Below are 23437 nucleotides of genomic sequence, written 5' to 3' on the forward strand. Positions count from 1 at the left end.
TGAGGCTACAGGCTCTGGGGTGGCTCAGAACTTCATAGCTGCCATGATAACCATCACTGATCAATATCACTGGCCCAATGGATGTGGCAAACCACACTCTGGGCCTTGGTTTTTTCCCCCCAACAGGGCAGGAAGAGGGTGATCTGAAAGTGGGGTAATTAGTCCCTTGTCCTGGCCAGATCACTTCCTTTTGAGGTTTCAGCTTTCAGCACCTTACAGCCTCTGCAGAGGTGGGGGACCTATTAGGATGGTCTGCTCTCAGATTATTGGTTTGTTTTTGTTTTGTATTTTTATGTTGTGAACCACCCTGTGATCTTCGGATGAAGGCAGTATACAAATTTAGAAAATAACAATACTGTACTGATACTAATAGATTTCTTCTTCTATTTTTGCACATAATTTGCCAAAATAAAACCAGTTTCGACATCAGTTCTATAAGCAATTCTTCTCATACGTCTGCCGAATAAGTCTATTTGCTAAGGGCATTTTGTGGCTCACCTAGCTTTTCACTGTAGCTCTTCATTCTCAGTCAGGTAGAGCATGTACTTGGTTTCCTCTAATGGCCTCAAAGGCAGAAACACAATATTTCAGCCTGGTAAATTTTTAATGAAACAGACTAATAGGACTAGGAGATCCTAAGAGGCAGATGAAAACCTTAAGCCGTTTTAGTCCATCTGCTGGAAATAAATGGAAATCTCCTTTGCATTTTAAGCATGGAATGCTTAAAAGAATAGCAAGTAGGCTTTTACAAGGATAAAATTTTGATAGTACAAAAGTTGTGGAAGAATCATCTGTGTTCTTGAGTTCTGTTTATGGTAGGGTAGCATGATATTGAAGAGTGAAGACTATCCAGGGACTTTTCCTGTTTGTTTTGGCACAGCTAATCTCTCAGGATAAATCTGTCTCTGGTGAGAGAACTAATTTGAATTGCATACAGTGTTGAATATATTAGTCAACATTACTGAAAAAGTAGGTTCTTTGAGGCAGAAAATTGATCCCCATGGTGGCAGAGGAAAAATACACCTAGAAACTACAACTTGGAGAAGGAGGAGGAGAAGAAGAAGAAGAAGAAGAAGAAGAAGAAGAAGAAGAAGAAAGAGAGAGAGAGAGAGAGAGAGAGAGAGAGAGAGAGAGAGAGAAAAGAAAAACCACAACCCCAAATACATTTTTCTTTGGCTTTGTGGAATCTAAATGAAAATTTGTGGCTGGGCCCTAAGCATGTTTCAGTGGAAATAGAAGGTGATCTCTAACATTTAATCATACTCATGGTAAACGCTTTGAAATCCATGGACGAATATTTTTATAGGATTTTCAAGTGTTTACAGAACTTCACATTCATTGTATTGTTGCATTCCTTACAACAACTCTGTCTATATTAATATCCCCCCATTTTCAGATGCTGTGAAAGTAGCTTGCCTAAAGCCCCTTAGCACAGGTGAGGTTCAGACTGGAGACTTCTTCCTTTGAGGTTATTCCATTTAATTGGCTGCTGCGATTAGCTGCTTTCCCATCCTTCATGTGGACTGTCATAACGTTAAGACTAATATTCATTATTGCTTTTAAATGAACAGCTTGTATTTGTGAGATATGTTCACTCGTAGGATTTTGATTGGAAAGAGTCACAAATGTACATTGCCTGATATTACTTCATTTGCCCAATGACACATAGTGTATTACTTAAATTAACCCACAGGGTGAATCCAAGAATAAAGTTAAATGAACTCTGCTTTGAGCAACTTGGACAAAGGACCAATTCAAATGTGACGAGGAAAACCATGCCATATTCATAAAATCCAAATAAATATCGAATTTGACAGAGAACCAGCTTTATGCTCCCTTTAGTGTTCTTTGCTACTGTGAATATGATCCCCACTGTTTTCTGAAAAGCTTGTATTTGAGACCTTTTACTGAATGCAACCTATGTGGAAATGTTTATTGAGATACACTGGATTAGTTTGTCAATCCCTCTAGACTAGCTTTCTCCAATGTGTTACTACAGCATGGCCAATGACTAGGGATGATGGGAGTTGCAGTCCAAAACATCTGGGAGGTACAGTTCTAGGCTGTCATTGGAAGACTGATTCAAAGAGGAGAAAGTACATTGGCTCAATAAGCTATGCAAAATATATATTGTGTGCTTTTTTGGATGCTGGACAACTACTTCCCCACAGTCAAATGAACCTTGTACTTTGCCTTTTGAAGAGCTGCCCTTGGACACATGGCAAAGCTCCTCTGAAACTGAAAAAAACCCTCTTAAAAACCATTTGTAATATAGTGTGCGGGGGGATCTACTGTTCAAAGGAGAGGTGAATATATTTAAAAAATCCCACTGAGCATGTCCAGATGGCTGAGCACACCTAATGTAGTTCTTTGGATCTTAGCCATTGTATTTAAAACATTGTTTTAATATGTTGATATATAAATATTCTTATTTGTGTACTGTGTGAGAAAGAACTGTCTGTTCTTCTTGGACAAAAGCAGCATTGAGAGAATGCCCATGCATTATTATTTTTTAAAAACAAACATTTGTTTGTACTTTTTGAATGACAAACTTAATTAAAAACAGTTTGTCCTGTTATGACTTTGTGTGATCTTTATCAAATGTGTAAAATAAGAATAGTCTTCTGGTCACTCAAGTGATTGTGTAACCATATGATCCTTTTGGATAGGATTAAATCCCTGAAGATATATATTTATATTACTTATAAAAACAGTAATAACATTTTCTTTGAATGGTCACTCAGCAACCAAGTCCTAAATATTTATGCTGAATACATTTGAGGCAGTGGTATTGGCAATGCCAGTCTATCACTGTAGCTTGTGAGAATGTGCTGGACCAGTGACTTATGTTTCCCATTCTGAGTGTCTGATGGCTAATATACAATGGTTTTTAAATTATAAGAATGAATGCACTTTTCTGTAAATGAAGAAAAGCAGTGAAGCAGACTCCCACATCTGAGTACCCTCTAGAAGTTCTGGACTCCCAACTCTGATCAGTCCTGACCATTGGTCATGCTGGCCGGGGCTGATGAGAATTCAAATCCAGAAGCATCTGGAAAGTACTTGGTAGAGGAAGGTTGCTCAAGAGTATGGGCAGAAACTTTGCAGTGCAAACTATACTTGGGCTTCCTTAGTTAGACAACCATTTTTAGTAATAACTCCTTTCATTACTAAATCTTGTTGTCGAGAAATGCCTACATATTAAAATCTACCCAGTTTGGTTCAGAGTGATTGGCTGTTCTGATTAATTTGCAAATCCCTGACTCGTCGAGTTACTTTCATGCAAGAGGTATGCTTCCTGGGCATGCCCAGTTGTAAGGCGAGTTAAATAGCACCTGTTAAGGACTTTGAAACTAGAATAACCCAGAACACCCTGTAGCACTCCCATTGAAAAGAAATGAAATAATGTAGTAGTTGGAAGTGATCTGTCTACATTTTGTGTTACTAAGTGAATATATCAACTTTTTAAAAAATGCATTATTTTGCTGTTTGGTTGTTGGGAACCATTTGGGAGAAGTGCTAGAAAGAAAATAAAATGTGGGTTCCAAGCTATATGGACTGTTCAGATAATAAGATGATTTCCTTACTTTCTACCTTCAGAGTGCCTCTTCCGTGTCAATTTAGCTACTCTGCAGTTCTTGTGTGTTGTTGAATGTTCCAGGGCATGCTGCTAGTTCCCATGGAGCTTTGACCATGCCTGACACGGCACTGCCAGGCAAGGAATGTCCAGAGTGAGGAATCAACTCTTTATAAAAGCCCACTTACAAGTTAGGAAAAGGCAGGTCCATCAGGCAAATGCAGCAACAAAGAGCCCCTCCAACCAACCTCAGCTTCTATATCTTCCCCCACCCAAGCTGCACGCAAGCAGGCGAAGACTGCACCTGCATGTCACCAGCTTCTGCTCCTCCCTCTTCAGTCCTCTATGGTCTTGGGAGACAGTGGAGCAGGAGAGGTGGGGGCAGGAGGAGGAGGAGGCGGCATGGAAGCCTTAGACTCTATACCAGGCTGACCTATCTCTCCAAACTCCTGCACTTGTTCTTCACTCTCCAATCCTGCAGCTTCTCCTGCTTCTGACTCTCATCTCCTGGCTGCTACAGGCTTCCCCAGATCACTGATTCCTTCTTCCAAGTCAATCTCCAACAACACCCCTTCTCCTGGTTCCCACTCATCAGTACCCAGCCACCACTCCTCAGTGTCCAGATGGTCCCTGGCATTGGGCTACCTTGTGCATCCTGGAACACATCCGATGCTTCTTGGTGGCTGTAGACTCTACAATGTCAAGCAAGACTGATAGTGGTAGACAAGCTGTATGTCAGGGCAGCTTGTCCACTGGGGTGACTCTTGATAAGCATAAAGTGAATACCTTGGAAATGACTTCTCTAATAGATTCACGAGTTAAAAATAATTGTCTCACTACCCTTTGATCTGTCTTTACCTCTGAGTGGCCACACCCTTTATTAAAAGTAATTTGAGTCACAATGAAGAGTGGGTGGAAGCTCTAGGCCCATTATTATGGTGTCAGTGGGTGATCCTTACTTACGTTAATAGCTTTGTTTTGGTTTTCTGGTGTAAGTGGGACTAGACTGTCTGAATTGATCTGCGTCTTCTTGCCTATCATGAATGACTTGTAATTATTGCAGGATGTAAGTCATCTTCTTAGAATGTCATGTTGGGAATAGCTGTGTATTCTCAGAGTGATAGTGAAGAGAGTTTTGCTCAGCAAATGTAAGAATATTGAAAGTTTGAATGTGGATACGAGCTTTGGCTTGGGTGGTGATTTGTCTTCTGAGATTGCAACCTCCTCCAAGAATTGAATGTTTAGGAGCTTAGTGTTTCAAACAACATCCATGCAGATCAAAATTATATATAATAAGGTAACAGTGTGAAAATGCACATAAAGTTTATAGTAAGTGTTGGTCCTGACTCCCTTTCCCAGCAGTGTTTTCATAAGGTTTGTTGTATAAAAGAGAATCCCTTGTAGAGGATACCTTTAAAAGTTTGAATGAAATATTGGAGTGACTTCTTGGCTGCCCTGGCAGCCAAGGGGTGAGGAATAACCAATGGGGTGTCATCTATAAATTATGGACTACAGTTGCTGTCATTCCTGGCCATTGGCCATGCTGGCTAGGGCTGATGGGAGTTGTAGTCAAAACCTTCTGGAGAATGTGGCATTGACTACCTCTGCTCCCAATGTTGTGGACACAGCAAGCATGGTCAGGGAAGATGCCAGTTGTGGTCTAACAAGATCTGGAGGTCAAAGCTTCCCCAGCTCTGTTCTAGGGCTGTTGGGTAATTTTAACAAATACATTTGGGAAGCTGAAATGGATGAGAAGTTGTTGGCTAGGTATTGGCGATGGAAGGGAAATGATACTTAAATTTCTTTTTTTAAAAAAATAACATTTCATAGCCAGGGTGGTTGTGAATGTGCTCTTACAGCCACAGAAGGTTCCAGTTTAACAAGTCTAAGCCATTTAAGTTTGTTTGAAGCATATTTAAGAATTATTTTGGCTTTATTCTCCTCCCTAATGGATTAATGAGATAATAGGTTTAAATGCAGCAAATAACAAAACACAGAGATGCTGCGGTGACTGACAGCAGTTGATCTAATTATGTTTTGGAGAAAGGTTCTAGAGCCACTGTTTTACTCTAGGGGAAAGCATAAAAGCAGCAATTAATTGGGTTGTCCTGATAAGGGATAGCAGTGGAATAATTAAAAATGATTACACACCCCGCTTATTTTCAAAGCAGTCTTTTTTCCATTTTGTTCTAGACACGGTCTAATGTACACTTTAAATAAACAACTGTCCCTCGGCTACCAGCTTGCCAGGGGTTTTGCAGATGACTAGTGGTGACCACAGTTCTTGGTTGATCACACGAAATGAGAGTCCCTTTCTCTTCTGTAGGCTCTTCATACATCACAGAGAACTCAGAGGCACAAGAGGTCTTATTTTGTTCTGGATAGCAGAGTCCCTGCTTCTGTTCTAAGTTCTTTGCACACTCCCAGAATATCTGGGGTAACAGAGGAAGAGGCGTTCAGTTTCTCACCTCACACTGAGGTTTGGAGAGTCTCAGAAGTACAAGGAGGGATTCCCAAGTCTTGTGTGTATGCAAGTGGAGTCTAGGGAAGCAAAGTCCATGGTGATGTCAGCAATGACTGGTTCTTCCTCCCAGCTGAAATTTGTGAAAGCCTGCCAAAAGGTTGGTCACTGACAGGAATTACAGCAGTCTCTTTCTGTAATAATCTTTAACTCACCAATCATGAGGTGGCATGGATTTCTCTGGGTGTGGAATAGTTGTATAATGGCTCATGTCCCTGGGACAAATGTGCCCCTTCAGCCCTCTCTGTCTGGCCCTTGGAACTTTTCCCAGGCCACAATCCTCACTTCACACCCTGAGTGTTTTTGCCTGGCTGGAACGGTGTCCATGAACTCTGATAATGCCTCTTGCTTCTCTTCTTGCTATTGGCGCGTGGCATTTGTAAAGTTAACCAGAAGGGAAAGCAGCCTTGAAGTTTCCAGCCTCTGCTGTGTGACATTGAATGGAATGTAGGTGTCATGGAGATAGTCTGAGTCATGTTATGGCCACCCTATGTAGGGCCCTTGCTAATTGTTCCATATGGCAGCTGGAAACTTTTGACATCTTTCTATATTTACATATTTGGACGCTACTGTCATGCCCCCTCCATTTTCTCCTCCTCCTCCATGTAGAAAACACCCAGCCTCCCACTTATTTCCTTGAATATTTTGCTGTCAAGACCAACTGCTATCTTTTTAGTTCTGGGTGTCTCTTCCCTCCCGCCTTAAAAAAAGAAAAAAGATTTTCACCATGGCCATTATGATGCTCTCAACTAAACACATCCTGCAAGATTATTATTATTATTTTTAAAAATTTAAATACTTTTATTATTTATACTCCGCCCATCTGGCCGGGTTGCCATTATCTATAACGGTAGATAAAATTCAAGTCAGAATGACCAAATGCAGGATCCAGCTTCAATAACTAAATTTAGTGGTCAGGGAAAACCTGGACAAAGAACTAGGTCTTTAAAAGACACATAAAACAAACAATGGAAGAAGCATTCCCATATAGCAGGAGGAAGAACATTCCAAAGGGCAGGGGCAACAGCAGAAAAAGCTCGTTTCCGTGTCACTGCCAAATGACAGTCCATAGGGCATAGTTTGGCCAATGTGGGCTCCCCTTGCTCATGTGAAGTGAAAATAGATGAAAGTGCCTCTGAGCAGGTGAAGAGTGCAATTCCCTCATCTCCAAATAATTTCAGGACACGTTGGGGATTAGGAGATGAGGGCATCTGGTTCCAAGGGTACTTTTCCAGCTCCATTGCCTCCTTTTTAAAAATAGAAATCGAGCATTTATATAAGCACACTTTTGTGTTTGCTTTGTTAATCTTTTCATTAAGCCGGCAAGGCAGGGGAAGTAAGTCACCGGTAACTATAGGTTTGTATGTGTGCGCAAATCCTAATTTGCTGCTTCTAAATGTAGTCCTCATTGTGAGCTCGCCAAAAAAGTGCAAAGTCATTTAACAAGCAGTATTCCTAATCGCATGGGTGTCCGGGTGATGCAACCTCTTTCCTGTAAGCTGCTCTCTAAAGGCCACTGTCACACCTGCAAGACAACGCCTACGAAACATGCCACTATTGTAAGCAAGCTCATGCATTTACTGCCCTAATGATTATGTTGCTAATGCTAGTGTTAGCCCAGGAAGCTGTGTTGACTTATCTGTGTTATGGCATATCCCAAAATGTCTAGGGGTAACTCTCGTTTTCCTACTCATATTGAAATATTGCCCCTCAATGAGGCTAAACTTAGATTCACAAAATGTTTAGGGGTATGCGTAGCCCTGTTTCCCCCCAGAAAAAAGCATTTAGAACACATGACTTCCTGTAAAGAATTCTTGGAACTGGAGTTTACCCATCGCATAGCTACAATTCCCAGCATGGAATTCTCTGGGGGAAGTGATGTGCTTTAGATGTTTGGTGTGTATGCAGCCAGACTCTAGTCTACACTTAACTTTTACCATGGGGTAAAGTGTTGGCGCAAGTGGTTCCCTGCCCTCCCCAGTGCCAAGGTGTAAAACGGAATTCTGTCCTCTGCCTGTTACTGACATAAATTGGAGACAGGCAGACTTGCTGCATGATGGGCTGCAAGTCATGTGGTGACTTTCGCTTCATAATGTAGTTAGTGAAGAGCAACACTTTCCGTAAGAATGTGGTGAAGCGAACACTTAAAACTGGGTCACGGGCTGGGCTGCTGAAGAGATGAAGCTCTTTATAGTTGGGAGTTGTTGGAGCGACAGAGCCTTGAGATGGCTGGTTGACCATATGAGATTTGAATATGCGTAGCAGAACTTTCTGTATGTGATCATTCCATCACTTAAAGCCAAGAGCTTTTTATTTTTTACTCGGTGCAGCTTGAAACCTGAGCAGCAACTAATAGAGACCCATTTGAATACGTCATGCCTCTTCCTCCATTCTGTGTTAGGGATCTGAATAGATGCAGACTCTGTGATGGACGAGTTCCGGAGAACTTGAAAGCTTGCACCCTATGGTGACATTTTAGTCAGCCTAATAAAGGTAATCTGGATAAAGGTAATGTGGATTTACCTAATAAAGGTAATGTGGATTTTGGAACTTCTGTTATAGGCCTGGGTGTCTGTGTTTACTTTTTGCATTACCATTTATTGCCTACCAGGTCAAGTCTATACCTGTTTGGGAGGAAACTATATGCTGCTACTGGGGCTGTTATTGGTACAGTTCTATTATTCAAAGTCTTTCTGTCTGATTAGGCTTTGAGACTGGCAGATTTCTTCATAAATGCCCAACCCATGGGCTTCAATGAGCTTTATCCTGGTTTCTCAAATAGGTGAGGAACTGCCTGACATAATCCAAAAGTTATTATGTGGAGAGACTTTTCTGGGATCAGTCCTTCGTTCCATGTATTCAATATTTGAACAGGTGACCTTTGGTAAAAATAGTGATATGGTTGGTGAGATTTGTAGATGGCATCACACTGGAAGGTATTTTTAATTCATAGCAGAAGTGGCAAGCTTATGTAGGTTAAGATGGAGTAACAGAAAGATAGTGAAATCTTGTGGAAGAGTGTATATTGTGATGGATTTAGGGACTAATGATAACCTTTGCTTTTTGGTTAGATCTGCTACCTAGGAACCCAAAGCTATCTGATAACTACTCATGTGTTACAGTGGCAAAAAGAAAAAAAAGGCAAATGTAGCATACTGGATGCAGTAGAGCATAAAAAAATGTTCAGATGGCAAAGGCTGCAATTTGCTGAGATTTATGTGCAGGAATGAATCCTCTTGATGTCATGAAATTACTGCTTGTAGCGTCACCAAACGGATGTGCAAGCAAGCGCCAATTTCCAAGGGGAATGCATCGCTATGATTTCACTCTTGGAAAGATTTGTAACCTCTTCCTGTTCATTATACAAAAATTCTTTTAGCTGTGGGAAGATAAATAGAAAGAAGAGGGTATGAGTTGTACTATCACTCGGGCGATAGCCGATGTAATGCCCTGCAGATGTTTTTGGACTCTAGCTTCCATCAGTCCAAGCCAACATGGTGAATGGACGGGAATTATGGAATGGAGTGTTTATAAGAGCCAAGGTAAGTTTTTGCATGTAGTTCAGTTGATTCCCAAGCACGAATTTCTACATGGTTGCAGCCCATGGCATCTATAAAGGATTTTTACAATTTACTCTTTTATGCCATAGTATACTTCACTTTCTTCAGCAGTGTTTTATGCTGGATTGTTTTATTTTTTTTTTATAATATTTTTTATTAAACAATTTTTATATTAACACAAACAAAACATACATAAACAAGCAACAAACAATAACAGAACAAAAAACAAGTACCATTTCATGTCCTAATTTCTTAAACCTTACTTCCTCGACTTCCTCTTGCTTCCCGTTCCTGTATTCCAAGTTCTTACAATTATTCAGCGAATCTTCCCTTATTTTACTATAAATTTATGTTAATCATCCTTATTCTCTTTATCTTAACCATTACTAATAGTAACCATTTATTTTAAACCCAACATCATTCTAGCTGTCATTAATTTTATAGTATTTCTTTAAGTAGTCCTTAAACTTCTTCCATTCCTCTTCCGCCGCTTCTCTTCCCTGGTTTCGGATTCTGCTCGTCATTTCTGCCAAACCCATGTAGTCCATCACCTTCATCTGCCATTCTTCCAGTGTGGGTAGATCCTGTGTCTTCCAGTACTTTGCGATAAGTATTCTAGCTGCTGTTGTAGCATACATAAAAAAAATTGTATCTGTCTTTAACACCCCCTGGCCGACAATACCCAAGAGAAAGGCCTCTGGTTTCTTGGGGAAAGTATATTTAAATACCTTTTTCAGTTCATTGTAAATCATTTCCCAGAATGCCTTAATCTTCGGGCACGTCCACCAGAGGTGAAAAAATGTACCTTCCTTTTCTTTACATTTCCAACATTTATTATCAGGCAAGTGGTAAATCTTTGCAAGCTTGACTGGGGTTATGTACCACCTATAAATCATTTTCATTATATTTTCTCTTAAGGCGTTACACGCCGTAAACTTCAACCCGGTGGTCCACAACTTTTCCCATTCAGCAAACATGATGTTATGACCAATGTCCTGAGCCCATTTAATCATACTTGATTTTACCATTTCATCTTGTGTATTCCATTTCAGCAGCAGATCATACATTTTTGACAAATTCTTAGTACTGGATTCTAACAGTTCAGTCTCTAATTTTGATTTTTCCACCTGGAAGCCTATTTTACTGTCTAATTTAAACACTTCATTTATTTGATGATAATGTAACCAATCTCTCACCTTCCCTTTTAGTTTTTCAAAACTCTGCAATCTCCATTTGTCCCCTTCCTTTTCCAAGATTTCCCAATATCTTGGCCATTTCGACTCCATATTTAGCTTTTTAACTGCCTTAGCTTCCATTGGTGATAACCATCTTGGAGTCTTATTTTCCAGCAAGTCCTTATATCTAACCCAGACATTTAATAGTGCTTTCCTGACAATATGATTTTTGAAACTTTTATGCGCTTTAACCTTGTCATACCACAAATATGCATGCCACCCAAAAATATTGTTAAATCCTTCCAAATCCAAAATGTCTGTGTTTTCAAGAAGCAGCCATTCTTTTAGCCAGCAGAAAGCTGCCGCTTCATAGTACAATTTAAAGTCTGGCAGGGCAAACCCCCCTCTTTCCTTTGAATCCGTTAATATCTTAAATTTTATTCTGGGCTTCTTGCCCTGCCAGACAAATTTAGATATATCTTTCTGCCACTTCTTGAAACAATCCATTTTGTCCATAATTTGTAATGCTTGAAACAGAAACAACATTCTTGGCAATACATTCATTTTTATAACTGCAATTCGACCTAACAAGGAAAGCTTCAGATTTGACCAGATCTCCAGATCTTTTTTCACTTCTGTCCAAGTTTTTTCATAATTATCTTTGAATAGGTTCACATTCTTAGCTGTCATATTCACACCCAGATATTTCACTTTTTTAACCACAGTCAACCCCGTCTCATTCTGAAACCTTTCTTTTTCAATCTGTGTTAAATTTTTCTCCAATACCTTAGTCTTTAACTTATTCAATTTAAATCCTGCCAATTGACCAAACTCTTGAATTATTTCCAAAACTCTTTTCGTGCTAGCTTCTGGCTCTTGCAATGTAAGTACTAGGTCATCTGCAAATGCTCTCAGTTTGTATTGTTTAGCTCCGACCTGAATCCCTTTAACCAACTGGTCCCTCCTGATCATATTAAGCAAAACCTCCAGGACCGATATAAAAAGTAATGGGGAGATAGGGCACCCCTGTCGTGTCCCTTTTTCAATCTTAAACTCTTCTGTTACCACATTATTTACTATGCTGGATTGTTTTATTTGATGTTTTAAAGTAGATCAGAAACAGCTTTGAGATTCCCCCCCCCCAAAAAAAAATACAAAGCGGTATAGAAATGAAAATAAAAATAAAATTTCAGCTTAATTTAAAACTATGCTGCTCATCAAATCGCCTTTCAGCTCCCATTATATCCCCCACTCTCCCCTCCTTAGACCATTTGATAGACCAAGTCAGTGGCATTAGATAAATAATTCAGTACACTTTTAATAAATGTTTGATATTAGAGCTAGAAATTGCAACCACAACAGAAATTCACTTATTACTTGCAGTAGGATTGCTCAAGTCTTAGGATAATCCAAGACCCCCTACTAAAAACAGAAACAATAACATAAGTAATGAAACTGTGGATGCCTAATTAATATGAAGGGCCAATATTTGATTGGATATGCCTGTACAACGATAATGTAAGATACAGTGAGAGAATGCATGGAATTAAATAATCACATATTGTTTTCAGGGCTTCTATCTACCACGCCCTGACAGTTCACCAGCATCAAATCTATAACTGCCTCTTATTTGTGCTAGCTCTGGATATAGTAGACATAGGATTCAGTTCTGGACAGGGGTCCACTCCTTCCAAAAGAACAGGTGTATAGTTTGGTGGTGTTCCTAGGTCAATCTCAGCCATTGAAAGCTCAGGTGTCTTCTGCGGTGAGGAGCACCTATTACCAGCTTAGGTTGGTGTGCCAACTATGCCCTTTCCTGGCTAGCTTAGTCATTGTAATCTTAAAATTGGACTACTCTAATGCACTCCATGTAGGGCTTGCCTTTAGGATTGGTCTGGAAGCTGCAGCCAGGGTGTTGAGCGAAACACCTGAGCACTCGCATGTTACACCTGTACCAGGGCAACGACATTGGCTGCCAATCAGATGCAAGCCATGTTGAAGCCCTGAACAACTTAGGATCAGGTTGCCTGAAAGACCAACGACCCCTGTGTAGACCTGCAAGTTCACTTCGATCATCTGGGGAACAGGCATGTTCTGCTGTTTCCCCTGTTTTGTGGAATGTCCTTCCCCCATGATATGTGAAACAGTTGCTTCAGACATTTTGTAAAGACTTACTTTTTTGCCCGGATTTCCTGTCACCCATAACATTGGACCCTGATTTATGTGTATGAAACTCCCAAATCTGTTTTATTTGCTTTTCTGTGCTTTCATATTGTTTTATTGATTTTGGTTTTATTTCTGTTTTAATGGATACTTTATTTATATTGTGCAAAGGGTACACTACTTAGAGGTTTTAAAGATCTTAAGTTGTTTAGAAACGTTTTTAAATAAAACCAAAACCAAACCATAATGCCTTTATCTGAGTTGCAGGCTATTTTCCAGCCCAAGAACATCTAAGGGATGTTATCCTGTTTTGACAGGATAAGTGTTTGAAGCAGTGAAAAGGTATACTTTTCATATAATATGCAATTACGTGTGGAATTCATTCTCAAAGGATAATGCTATACAGTACACTATTCTTAATTAACAGGCCCAAAGAAATTTAACTGGTTCACCCAGGTTTTAGATAGCTGCCTGTTTGTTGGCTGTTTCTCACCGAGTTGCTGATCAGAGGGCACATGTGCAAGGCCATTTTCAGTGATTCAGATATTTACACGTGTTGGAATTATCAAGGTATAAAATGGGGATGGAGAACCTGTGACTTTCCTGATGTTTCTAGACTACCAGCAGCTCTGCCCATGGGCCATGTTGACTGTGGCTGATGGGCATGGGAACATCTGGAGGCAGATGCTTGCATAGAATCGCAACTAAAACGATCAGTAGTGAAATACGTCCAAAATAATAGTGTTTGCCGGAAGCTATGAATAACTAATCAAAACTGAAATACACTTATGATAGATGTATATTTGTACCACAGTATTGTGGCACATGCTTAATACTGAATTATGTTTGATATTTGTTTTATAAATAAATTTATAAAGTTAATCATAGGTTACCATTAGGGACACACCCCATACAAGATATCATAAAAAAACTACAATACAGTTCAAAACAAAATTAGGCACATTAATTGGCAGCAGTGCACTTTTTTAAAAAAAGAATCAGAAGCCCCTTTATTAATTTATTAAAAACAAATTAAGGAAACAGTATAGGTTCCAGTAGTTGAAAAGTTCTATATCGTAAAAGATATGGTTACCATATTCCAAAATGTGAAAATCCGGACTCAAAAGTTCTTGAGCTTTTTTTTTTTTGAAAACCCCCCTCCAAAAATGAAGTTTTTAACCTATTTTTAGGGGAATCTCAAAAAACAACAACAACACACATCACAAAACCACACTTCCTGTATGGGCTGCCATATGCCCGCTTTTCAAACATTCCATCTGGACGCCATTTTCGACGGACAAATCCCAGCTGTGTCAGGGAAATTCCAGATGTATAGCAGCTCTGTAAACTCATAAAATAAAGGCTTATGACTCTACTGTGTGTAAAGGCACAGTCTGAGGTGCGAACAAAAATATCCTCAAATTAGGTTGAATTGATAGTAAATAAGAAACCATTGCAAACGCCCTGGTTTAATTTCAGTAGTGTATAATAGCTCAATTGTTGGACACAAATGTGGCATCAGGGAAAGAAATAGTCTGTTTTGTCAATGGAAAAAAGGAGTCTCTTGAGTAAACAAATGAATTCAAGATCTGAAGTTCCTACTTTGTGGAACTGGAATTTAAGAAGTGGCTACTTCCTCAGACAACTGACTGACCTTTTATTGTAGGCCTGGTGGTTAAGAGATTATACATTTTAATTTCAGGGTAGCTTGCTTGTGCAGCCTACTTGAACATCTGGAGAAATGGCAGTGTGTGCCCTGGTAACAATGTTCCTTTGGTTTTCGTGGTTGTCCGAAATGAATGTTGTTCTCCAAGTACTATATGCTAAAAATAAATCAGGGGCTAGTGAAAGTCATGGCCTCTTTAGATCCAATACACTTTCAATATTCTAAAGAGCCATTACCATTCATATCATTGGATTTTTAGTGTGTGCAAAATTTAGGAGCCAGTTAACTTCTCATAGGCACCTTAGTTAGTGGTAAAAACTTGCTTCTTGACTTCTGTTGTAACCTTGGAGCTACTGTGGCTACTGGATGCTTGGAGGTTGGATAAAAAGTGGAGCCCAGAGTTAAGAATGAATTGAATATATTTCAACCTACAGAAAATGTGGCTTATATCTGATTTGTACAGTTCTAAATAAAGAAATAAATATGGCCACCGGCCAGGTCTGACTGAATACAGATGTTGTTCAAAAGGATTTGCTCTATGTTGCTCAGCACACATGACCAGGATAATCGGGTGTTGTGAACTGCTTGGAATGTAGCTGAAGGCTTCCAAGTTAACATAAACTGGACTTGACTTCACAGTGTACAGCCACAAACTTTCATTTTGTGGACAAAAGTGCTCATGTTTAATACTTAAGGTTCTGCAAGCTTTAGTTTTGCTGGCAAAAGCTGAAGTCTTTCTTCTGTCCTTGCGATTAATAAGGCCAATTACGGATTGAAAGCATATGCAGGCATCTCTGTGTTGTTGTTTTTTTGTGGTCTGGAAGCAGGGATTCTATACATTCCATATTATTTTCCCCTTGAGTTGGGGGAAATGCCCATACAGAAATCCAGAGCTGTTTTGAACTTTACATAATGCAGAATGAGATGGTAGAGTGCCAAATTGTGTATGCAGAGATTCATTTTGTGTGTGTTTGTGTGTGTTACTGCTCTCCTATTTTTAAAAAACAACAACTGTGCATGTAGTAAGTTAGCAGGGAGAGGACTGTTCTAAGTTCCCCCCCGCAATCTATGGGTTATATGCAGAGTACTTCTTTCTGATTGGGCAAACATTTAAAAATAATCATACACAACCCATCAGCATTCTGAAATAAGGCAGAATTCCACTACTGCAACCATATCGCCTCATTCTGTGGCTTGGGTCTAGCACCTGTGGCCCTCCAGATGTTGTTGGATTCCAACTCCTATCAGCCTCAGCAAGCATGCCTAATGATCAGGGATGGTGGAGGTGGTAGCTCAGCAATATCTGGAGGGCCACATGTTCCACATTTAGATGATTTGAATGACCTACAATGAGCCTTGGGCTTGTGTGCTCCGCTTTCCTTTCCCCCAGTTCATACATAAGGGTAATTGGTTTAATCCAAAGTGGAAGCAGGAGCTTTGGCTCTTCTCCTGTCCACTTGGGGCAAAAGAGAAGAGGGGAAGACCGCACGTGAGCCCTGACATTGCACCTTCTTCTCAATCATCTCTAAGCCACCTTCTGAACTGGAGCAAGGGAATGTGTAGAATGGCTTTTGGATTCCAAATTTATAGACAACTCCAGAGCACCGGAGATCATAGTTCTTGAAGCCTCTTCCCAGAGGCTGTGGCAGTTACGACTTGATGCAGCTCTATGGCTCCTTCGATGCAGCGGCCATGTTCAAACCATGGTAACATTTGGGCACCTGTTTCTCCCAGTTCTGCCTATATTCCTGTTCACCTCAACCCAATAGGACCAGCCCAAGCACATTCTAATGCCTGAGATGAAGAAAACGCATATGGTAGCACCCTTGTCCTCTGTGGTAAAAACCAGAATGCAAAATTCAATTAAATGAGGGGAGGTATCTTGTCAGTAAGATACTGTCTAACATGCATTGCTTGAGGCAGCTGCCTCACAGGAGAATGCTTTTGCTATTTGACAGGATTTCTTTCCTCTAGAAGCAAATACAGCCTTATTCCCTTTCCACCTCTGCTGTTGAGGGACTGCTGTCAACTGTCGCCACTCTTGTGGGAATGTCTCTGATCAAGCTGAGCTTGACTCCTATCACCTCAGTATGATTTCAGTGCCTGTTATGGCTCTTTCCTTACACGTAGGAGTGAAAAATCTGCTTGTTTGACAGGCCTTTTTAAAGGAAGGATATGTGAGCCCTTCCTGTCCAATGTAGCTCACTCCATTATTGCCTAGCGATAATGTCTACTACATTTGTGCACTACTGCAGGTTAAAAAAGAAAGAAAACTACTTTGAGGTAATCGAGGGGCTTTTATGACTGATGACTGGCACTTTGTGGCAGAATATTTTCTAACTGATTTATTGTGTCACAACGTTTCATCGCACACACAAATCTTACAATAGGGTTTTGTTTTTGAGTGACACAGAAGTTGCCACAGCTGGGAATGAGAAGAATGAAACAACCATTGAGGGTGGGGGAGAGGGGCGAGATCCAAAAATCGTTTAAATACAGTGTAGTTAAAAGGCTGTGGCACATTTACATGAAGGCATGGGCAGCGTCAGTCATGTAATCCAAAAGTTGGGATTGGCCACTCAGTCCATGTATTCTCCATTTGGGAGTCTGTCAACACCCTGTTCAGAATTCTCTGCCTTTATGTGAATATGTACATTTATGGGTATATACAGTGCTTTTTTCTGGGGGGATGCAGGGGGTATACATACCTCTAAACATTTTGTGAATCTTTGTACTTTTGTCCATTTACAGTATTTATTTTCCCCAATTCGAACTATAAAATGGTGATTTTCTTTGAGTCAAAATGAGAGTACCCCTAAACATTACCTGCCCTTTCCTATAAGTCCCTGGGCAATAAAATGCACTTACTAGCCAAATGAACAATTACAGCCGTAAAGCCATAAAGATGTAGAAGCAGTTAAAAACAGGTCCACATATAAATCAATTTGAAACAATTCCATATACAAAAATTACAAACATTTGAAAACAATGCTATATATGAAAACAGTTGTATGTGTGCGTAGTATACATATATGTAATATGATCTCTCTCTCCTGCATCAAGCGAGGCGCCAGGTTAGATTGCATACAAGGTGTCCCCTCTTTTTTATTATTCTAATTTAATACCCAAAATTTAAATGCACATTTTGAGTAAATAAATTAGTTGCTTCCATAGCAACACAAAAAAGTCTTTTTCTTTTAAAATTTGTCAAAACAAAACAGTTTGAGCATTGCCAGGATAGAAGTTCATTGCAAACTCCTTGAATTTAAGGTCATGTTTCTGTACAAGGGCTGTGGGCGCAATAGAATGTTGAGACACCCCCCCCCCCCATGTTACAGCTGCTCCTTTGAAACCTCAGTAAGAGTCTCCCAAGAGGCAACTGGGAAGCGCACAATTCTCGGCGTGTGTGGTGAAAGGGTGAATGCTGTTTATTTCCTTTTTCTGTCGGTTTTACTTTTGGAAAATTCTCTTGTGAAATCCCAATTTGCCTTTTAGATTTGGAGGAACAAATCAAAGAAGTGAAGCACTTCAGAAACAACCTGAATGCCTCTTGAGGCAACCTTGCCCATCTACATTGCGGTGTTTCCTTATAACTTGTATACATTTTTTCATTCTGAAGAATGGAGCTGTCTCTCTCTCTCTCTCTTTCTCTCTCTCTCTCTCGATGAGAGTCGCTGAACTTACAAAACCTCGGCTTTGCAAATTTGACATATAGAATGAGAAACATAAAACACCGGAAAAGGTCCACCAATATTCACTTGCTGTGTTACATAAATTTCAGCAGCGTTTGTGAAGGGGAAGTTCTAAGTAGACGGAACTTTTTTTATTACCATCATAAAATATGTTTTGGATCAGCATACTAAATAGTTTAGATGCATAAATATGATACCTGTTTTTGTGTAGATAGATGCATAGGATCTCTTGGCCTGAGTCCTTATGTAGATCTGAAATAATAAATCAGTAACATACTGCATAAAGGGACAAGAAAAAAAAGGTTGCTTGTTAAGCAGAGATTTGGGTGTATTTAATTACCAATGGAAGCTTACTGCAGGACGCTTTGTATTTAATAGTGTGGATGTGAGTTGACAAATCGCTTACCAAGAGTATTAGATTAATTTTAAGCTGTGTAATCTTGATCCAAAATGGATATGATATGATGCAATGCAATGCAATGCTATACATAGTTAGAAATTTGTAGAACCCTGCTTAAATAAAAGAGATCCATTTTATGTAGCAACTGCCTCTTTCAGTTGCTTCGTTCAAGAGACAAACTGAAGTATTGCTATTGGACCAGAAGCCCACTCTTTGTATTCATCATGACTTTTTCTACTAGACTGTTAGGGATTTCATTCTCAAACGTTTGCACCTTAATAACTCCTGCCTAATGTATTGGGTTTTAAATATAATATTCACACTTTCTATCTGTCTTCCATCTGTCTTATTGTAGAATTAGCGTTGTGGTTGTTATCCTCCTATCTCCAGTTCCTGAGAAGAGAACTGAGAAAGTTGTGGGTGTAATGCCCACATGTGTTAAAAGTCAAGTAAACAGGAACTAAAAAACAAAACAAAACCCCAAGCACTGGAACATTTAAAAGATCTACACTGCTAAATGGAACAGAGTTTAGTCTTTGAAGTGTGAGAACAATCCATAGCCTTTCCTCAGAAAATATTACTTAAAGCAGCATGGCTCTCTCATTGAGGGGACTGATCAAATTCATACCTTCTTAGTTTTAGCAACTCTACAGCAACTCTACAGGGATTTGGAGTCCAGTCATTATTCAAGCTCTGATAAATGCAAAAATATTTGTTAAATATTTCTCAACGCAGTTGTATCTCCTTATTTTGTGTGTTTGGAGAGCTGGGAAACTGAAATCAGCACATGCTACTTGAGTTAGTATAACTTTTCCTAAGAAGTAGCTGAGCCAGACCTTTTCCTTCTCCAAATATTTGGAATATACCTGCAGTGATAAACTTGTAAGGAGAATCTTACCAGATGATTGATAGATTTACCTTCATTTTTTCCCCTTCTCTCTATAGAAAATAGCTCCTCAAAATGGAGGACGGGAAGCCTGTCTGGGCTCCGCACGCGACTGATGGGTTTCAGATGGGATTGATTGTGGATATTGGCCCTGATACCTTAACTATTGAACCTCTAAATCAAAAAGGCAAGGTAAGTATCTCCAAAAAGGTGATTACAAACCTTTCAAGAAATTGTTTTAGTTGAAGAGAAGGTGTATGCAATGAGGGTGAGACTGTTTGTCAAGTAATTTAGAATATTGATCCTACTTACAGCTTTGTTCCTGTGACACATGACTTGGAGCGCCAGACTGCCTTTGAAGCTCCACTCAGTGGCTTGATCTGTGTTATGGCCTGCTGTTGGGGGAAAAAAAAGTATTCCAAAGTACACAGTTCTGTTAAGGCCTCTGAAAGCGGAAGTAGGAAATGTGTACTATGCCATATGGTGACTTGTAAATACACTGCTTTCTTTTCTGCATTTCCTACTCTGATCAAAGTTCTCTGCCTTATCATGTACCTAGTTTTAAACTGGAAGTTGTTGTGGTTGGGTGAGTTGGTCAAGATCCAGATTTTTTCAGGTGATTGATCATTCCTCAGGAAAACCTACTGTATTGGCCCATATATAAGCCACACCCGAATATAAGCCGCTCCATTCCTTGCTGCTCCTAGCTGCATACTGGGCGGGGGGGGGGAGCCATGTTGTGTTGCCGACGGCCTTTCCCCTTCCTCGCTCTCTCCCTCCCTGGCCTTGGGGGAGAGGACTGGGGACTACGTGTGGGGCGGGTGCTGCGCTTCTGCCGCACTCCTGCCGCTGTTTGCCCCACGCTCCTGGCTGCATACCGTAATGTCGTGAATATAAGCTGCACTTTAACTTTTCATGGTCGGAATTTGGGGAAAAAGTGAGGCTTATTCAGGCCAATATGGTATACAGTGGTACCTCAGGTTACATACACTTCAGGTTACAGACTCTGCTAACCCAGAAATAGTGCTTCAGGTTAAGAACTTCGCTTCAGGATGAGAACAGAATTCGTGCACCGGCGGCATGGCAGCAGCAGGAGGCCCCATTAGCTAAAGTGGTGCTTCAGGTTAAGAACAGTTTCAGGTTAAGAACAGACCTCTGGAATGAATTACTTAACCTGAGGTACCACTGTATTTCTGTCTTTTATGAGATATAACAGGCAGCCACGAAGTGTTACTATAATGCACCTTTGGGCAACTTAATCTTGAATGTATTCTTGTTGTCAATCTTATGTCCCACCCAAGTGAAAGACCTATATTTTCTGGAAGAGCAGTACCTTACAGTGTCAGAATCCCTTCCAGCTCTACAATTCTATGAATCTCTGTAGCTCTCTGGCTGAGGGAACCTAAAATGTAGGTGAGCTGTCTTAAAATTATCCATTATAAAATCATTGTGGATACTTCTTTGAGAAAATTGAGATTAATCGCTGCTGTATGAGCAATTGTTGGGACTTTTCAGCATGTTTAAGCACCATTCATGGGAGACAATAATACTTGAGAGTCTGCTGGATTGTGAGGCAACGGCTGTAAGAGGCTCATTGAGAAATGTCATAGCAATGATTTTGATGTGTCTGTTTAAGATTCAGCACCTCTTCAGAGGCAAAGTGGATGTAGGCCACAGAAAACTGGAAGGGTTACACCTTTGTTATCGCTGTCACTTAAATTGATACGGTAACTTGGTTCAATGTTAAAGCTAAGATGGATCTATTAACAAGACTTTAGCTGTCACGATGTATTTAATTTTAGTTTGTAAGAGATACTTGTTCGGTGAAATTGTCACTCATATGGCTAATTGTCTCTGTAAGAATACTTGGCAAATGTCGTGTTTCATACCAATTTATGCACAGAATATATCTGGGATCTTGAGCTACTTTATTTCTGGGTAGATTACAGGCTGAACTAGATTCTACTGTAAATCTGTAATGGACACTGAAAAACATGGTCATGCTTCTGCTCACTCCACTCGCATAATGGATTGGGTCCACACTAACTAGCAATGGTGGTAGTAATATAGGCAGTAGTAGTAGTAATATAAATTATTGTTAGTTTATTTGCGGACCTCCTTTTATCTGAAGACTGCAGAGCAGTGTGCATCATAATATAAAACCACACAACGGAACTACAGTATACATTAAAATGTCCTTAAATTTAACATTAAAATTAAGTGACCTCAGAGGACACTGTTAAGGATTCAAAACAGCCCTAATACCTCATCTTCCTCCAAAGGCCCAAGTAAATAAATGCAACTTTAAAAGTTTCTTAAAAGACAACATTGAGAGATCCAGTTGTATGTTCAATGGGAAGGAGTTCCATAAGTGAGGTATCACTATGGAGTGGTGGTGATGGCAGCAGAGCCTCTTGGGTGGGGCACACTGGCAAAGGCACTCTAGCAAAGAATTTGTGTCCTGCACCATACTTAGGTTTAATTGAAATCAGTGGATCAAGTTAGCCATGCTTTTAGTCTGATTAAGTCTACATTAGGACCAAAGTTTACTAACTAAGTTGGAATCTGACTCAATGCCTGGTGCAGCTTACTTCATATTGTGACACCACAATATGGATTTCCCTCACCTTCCATCGTTTGTTGGTGGTGCAAAACGTGGGAAGTTGTGACATTGTAACACAAGGCAAATTGTACTAGATGTTACTTGGGGAAGCTAGATAGTTAGCTGCCATTTTCAGCTGCAGTCATACAACTAGAAGTATCTTGGGCCTTCCAAAAGTTGCCGAACTACAACTCCCATCAGCTCTGTCCATTGACCACACTTGCTGGGGCAGGTGGTAGTTGTAATTGGGCAACATATGGAGGGCCAGAGGTTAAAATAATGTCTAGAGTTCCCTGAAGTTAGTAATGCTATTAATAAATATGGTTATTATTTAGAAAAGGTTGCTATTTTGTAGCAGTTTTTTTAAAAAGCAACTGTTCCTGTTGCGTGACTCACAAAGAATCCATGAGGCACAGGTAAACAATGTACAGAAAATCAATAGGTTGTAGGTTTATTTATTTTTACCCTTTGTATATCTAAATTTGGAATGTAAGACTGCAAAACAAATAATAACGCATTGATGGTTGGTGGAATTCCTAGTTGTAGGTCAAGAGGTGAAGCCACAGGCTTCCTTCTGCCAGGGAAGCTAGGCATGTCTCCTAAGGAAGAAGTCCAGTGAGAAGGAAGTTGGTGGGTTTTCCTCAGGCATAATCAGTGCTTTTTTCTAAATAAATGTTTAGGGGTATTCTCATTTTGACTCAAGAAAATGTTGCGGGTGTTGTAAATATGTCCAATTTCTTTCTCAGTAAATGCAGGCTTCCAGAAGGTGTTGCCATGAGACATGGGCTTGTCCCCATTTGAGCCTTATTTAGCTGTTAATACACTTTTTCCTCACTCAAATTAGACCAGAGCGGTCCAGACTAAGAACCATTTTGTGTCTGTGAGTTCATGTAGGACCGTGAGTTCACTAGGTCTCCTAAGGCAAGCCATTCTCTTGGTCTTAGTCCTGTTTCTGCAGGTAAATAATACCAATCTACCTTATGGGGTTATTGTAAGGATTTCTGCAATATAATGTAAGTGAAGCAGCTTGAAAATATGGAAATGCTATATAAATGTCACGTGGTATTTTGATATTATATTATATTAAATTAAACTTCATTTTTCTCCATGAAAATTAATGTGATTAACATGTTGGCTGAATCCCAACCAGCATTGTAGATAAGTGGTATGTTTTTGGAAATCAAGAGATCTCTGA

General features: G+C 39.9%; 1 protein-coding gene across 6 annotated transcripts in view; it reads left to right on the top strand.

The window, feature by feature from the left end:
• MYO6 (myosin VI) overlaps window positions 1-23437 on the top strand; it is a 104603-nt gene that overhangs the window by 13292 nt on the left and 67874 nt on the right. For all 6 annotated transcript variants that reach the window (XM_053381313.1, XM_053381307.1, XM_053381310.1 and 3 more), the window contains exon 2: window positions 19700-19832. In XM_053381313.1, coding sequence (XP_053237288.1) covers window positions 19716-19832 — 117 coding nt within the window. In that variant the 5' untranslated portion in view covers window positions 19700-19715. The remainder of the gene's footprint in view (window positions 1-19699; window positions 19833-23437) is intronic.

The sequence above is a fragment of the Podarcis raffonei genome, chromosome 3, assembly GCF_027172205.1.
Source record: "Podarcis raffonei isolate rPodRaf1 chromosome 3, rPodRaf1.pri, whole genome shotgun sequence".
NCBI lineage: Eukaryota > Metazoa > Chordata > Lepidosauria > Squamata > Lacertidae > Podarcis > Podarcis raffonei.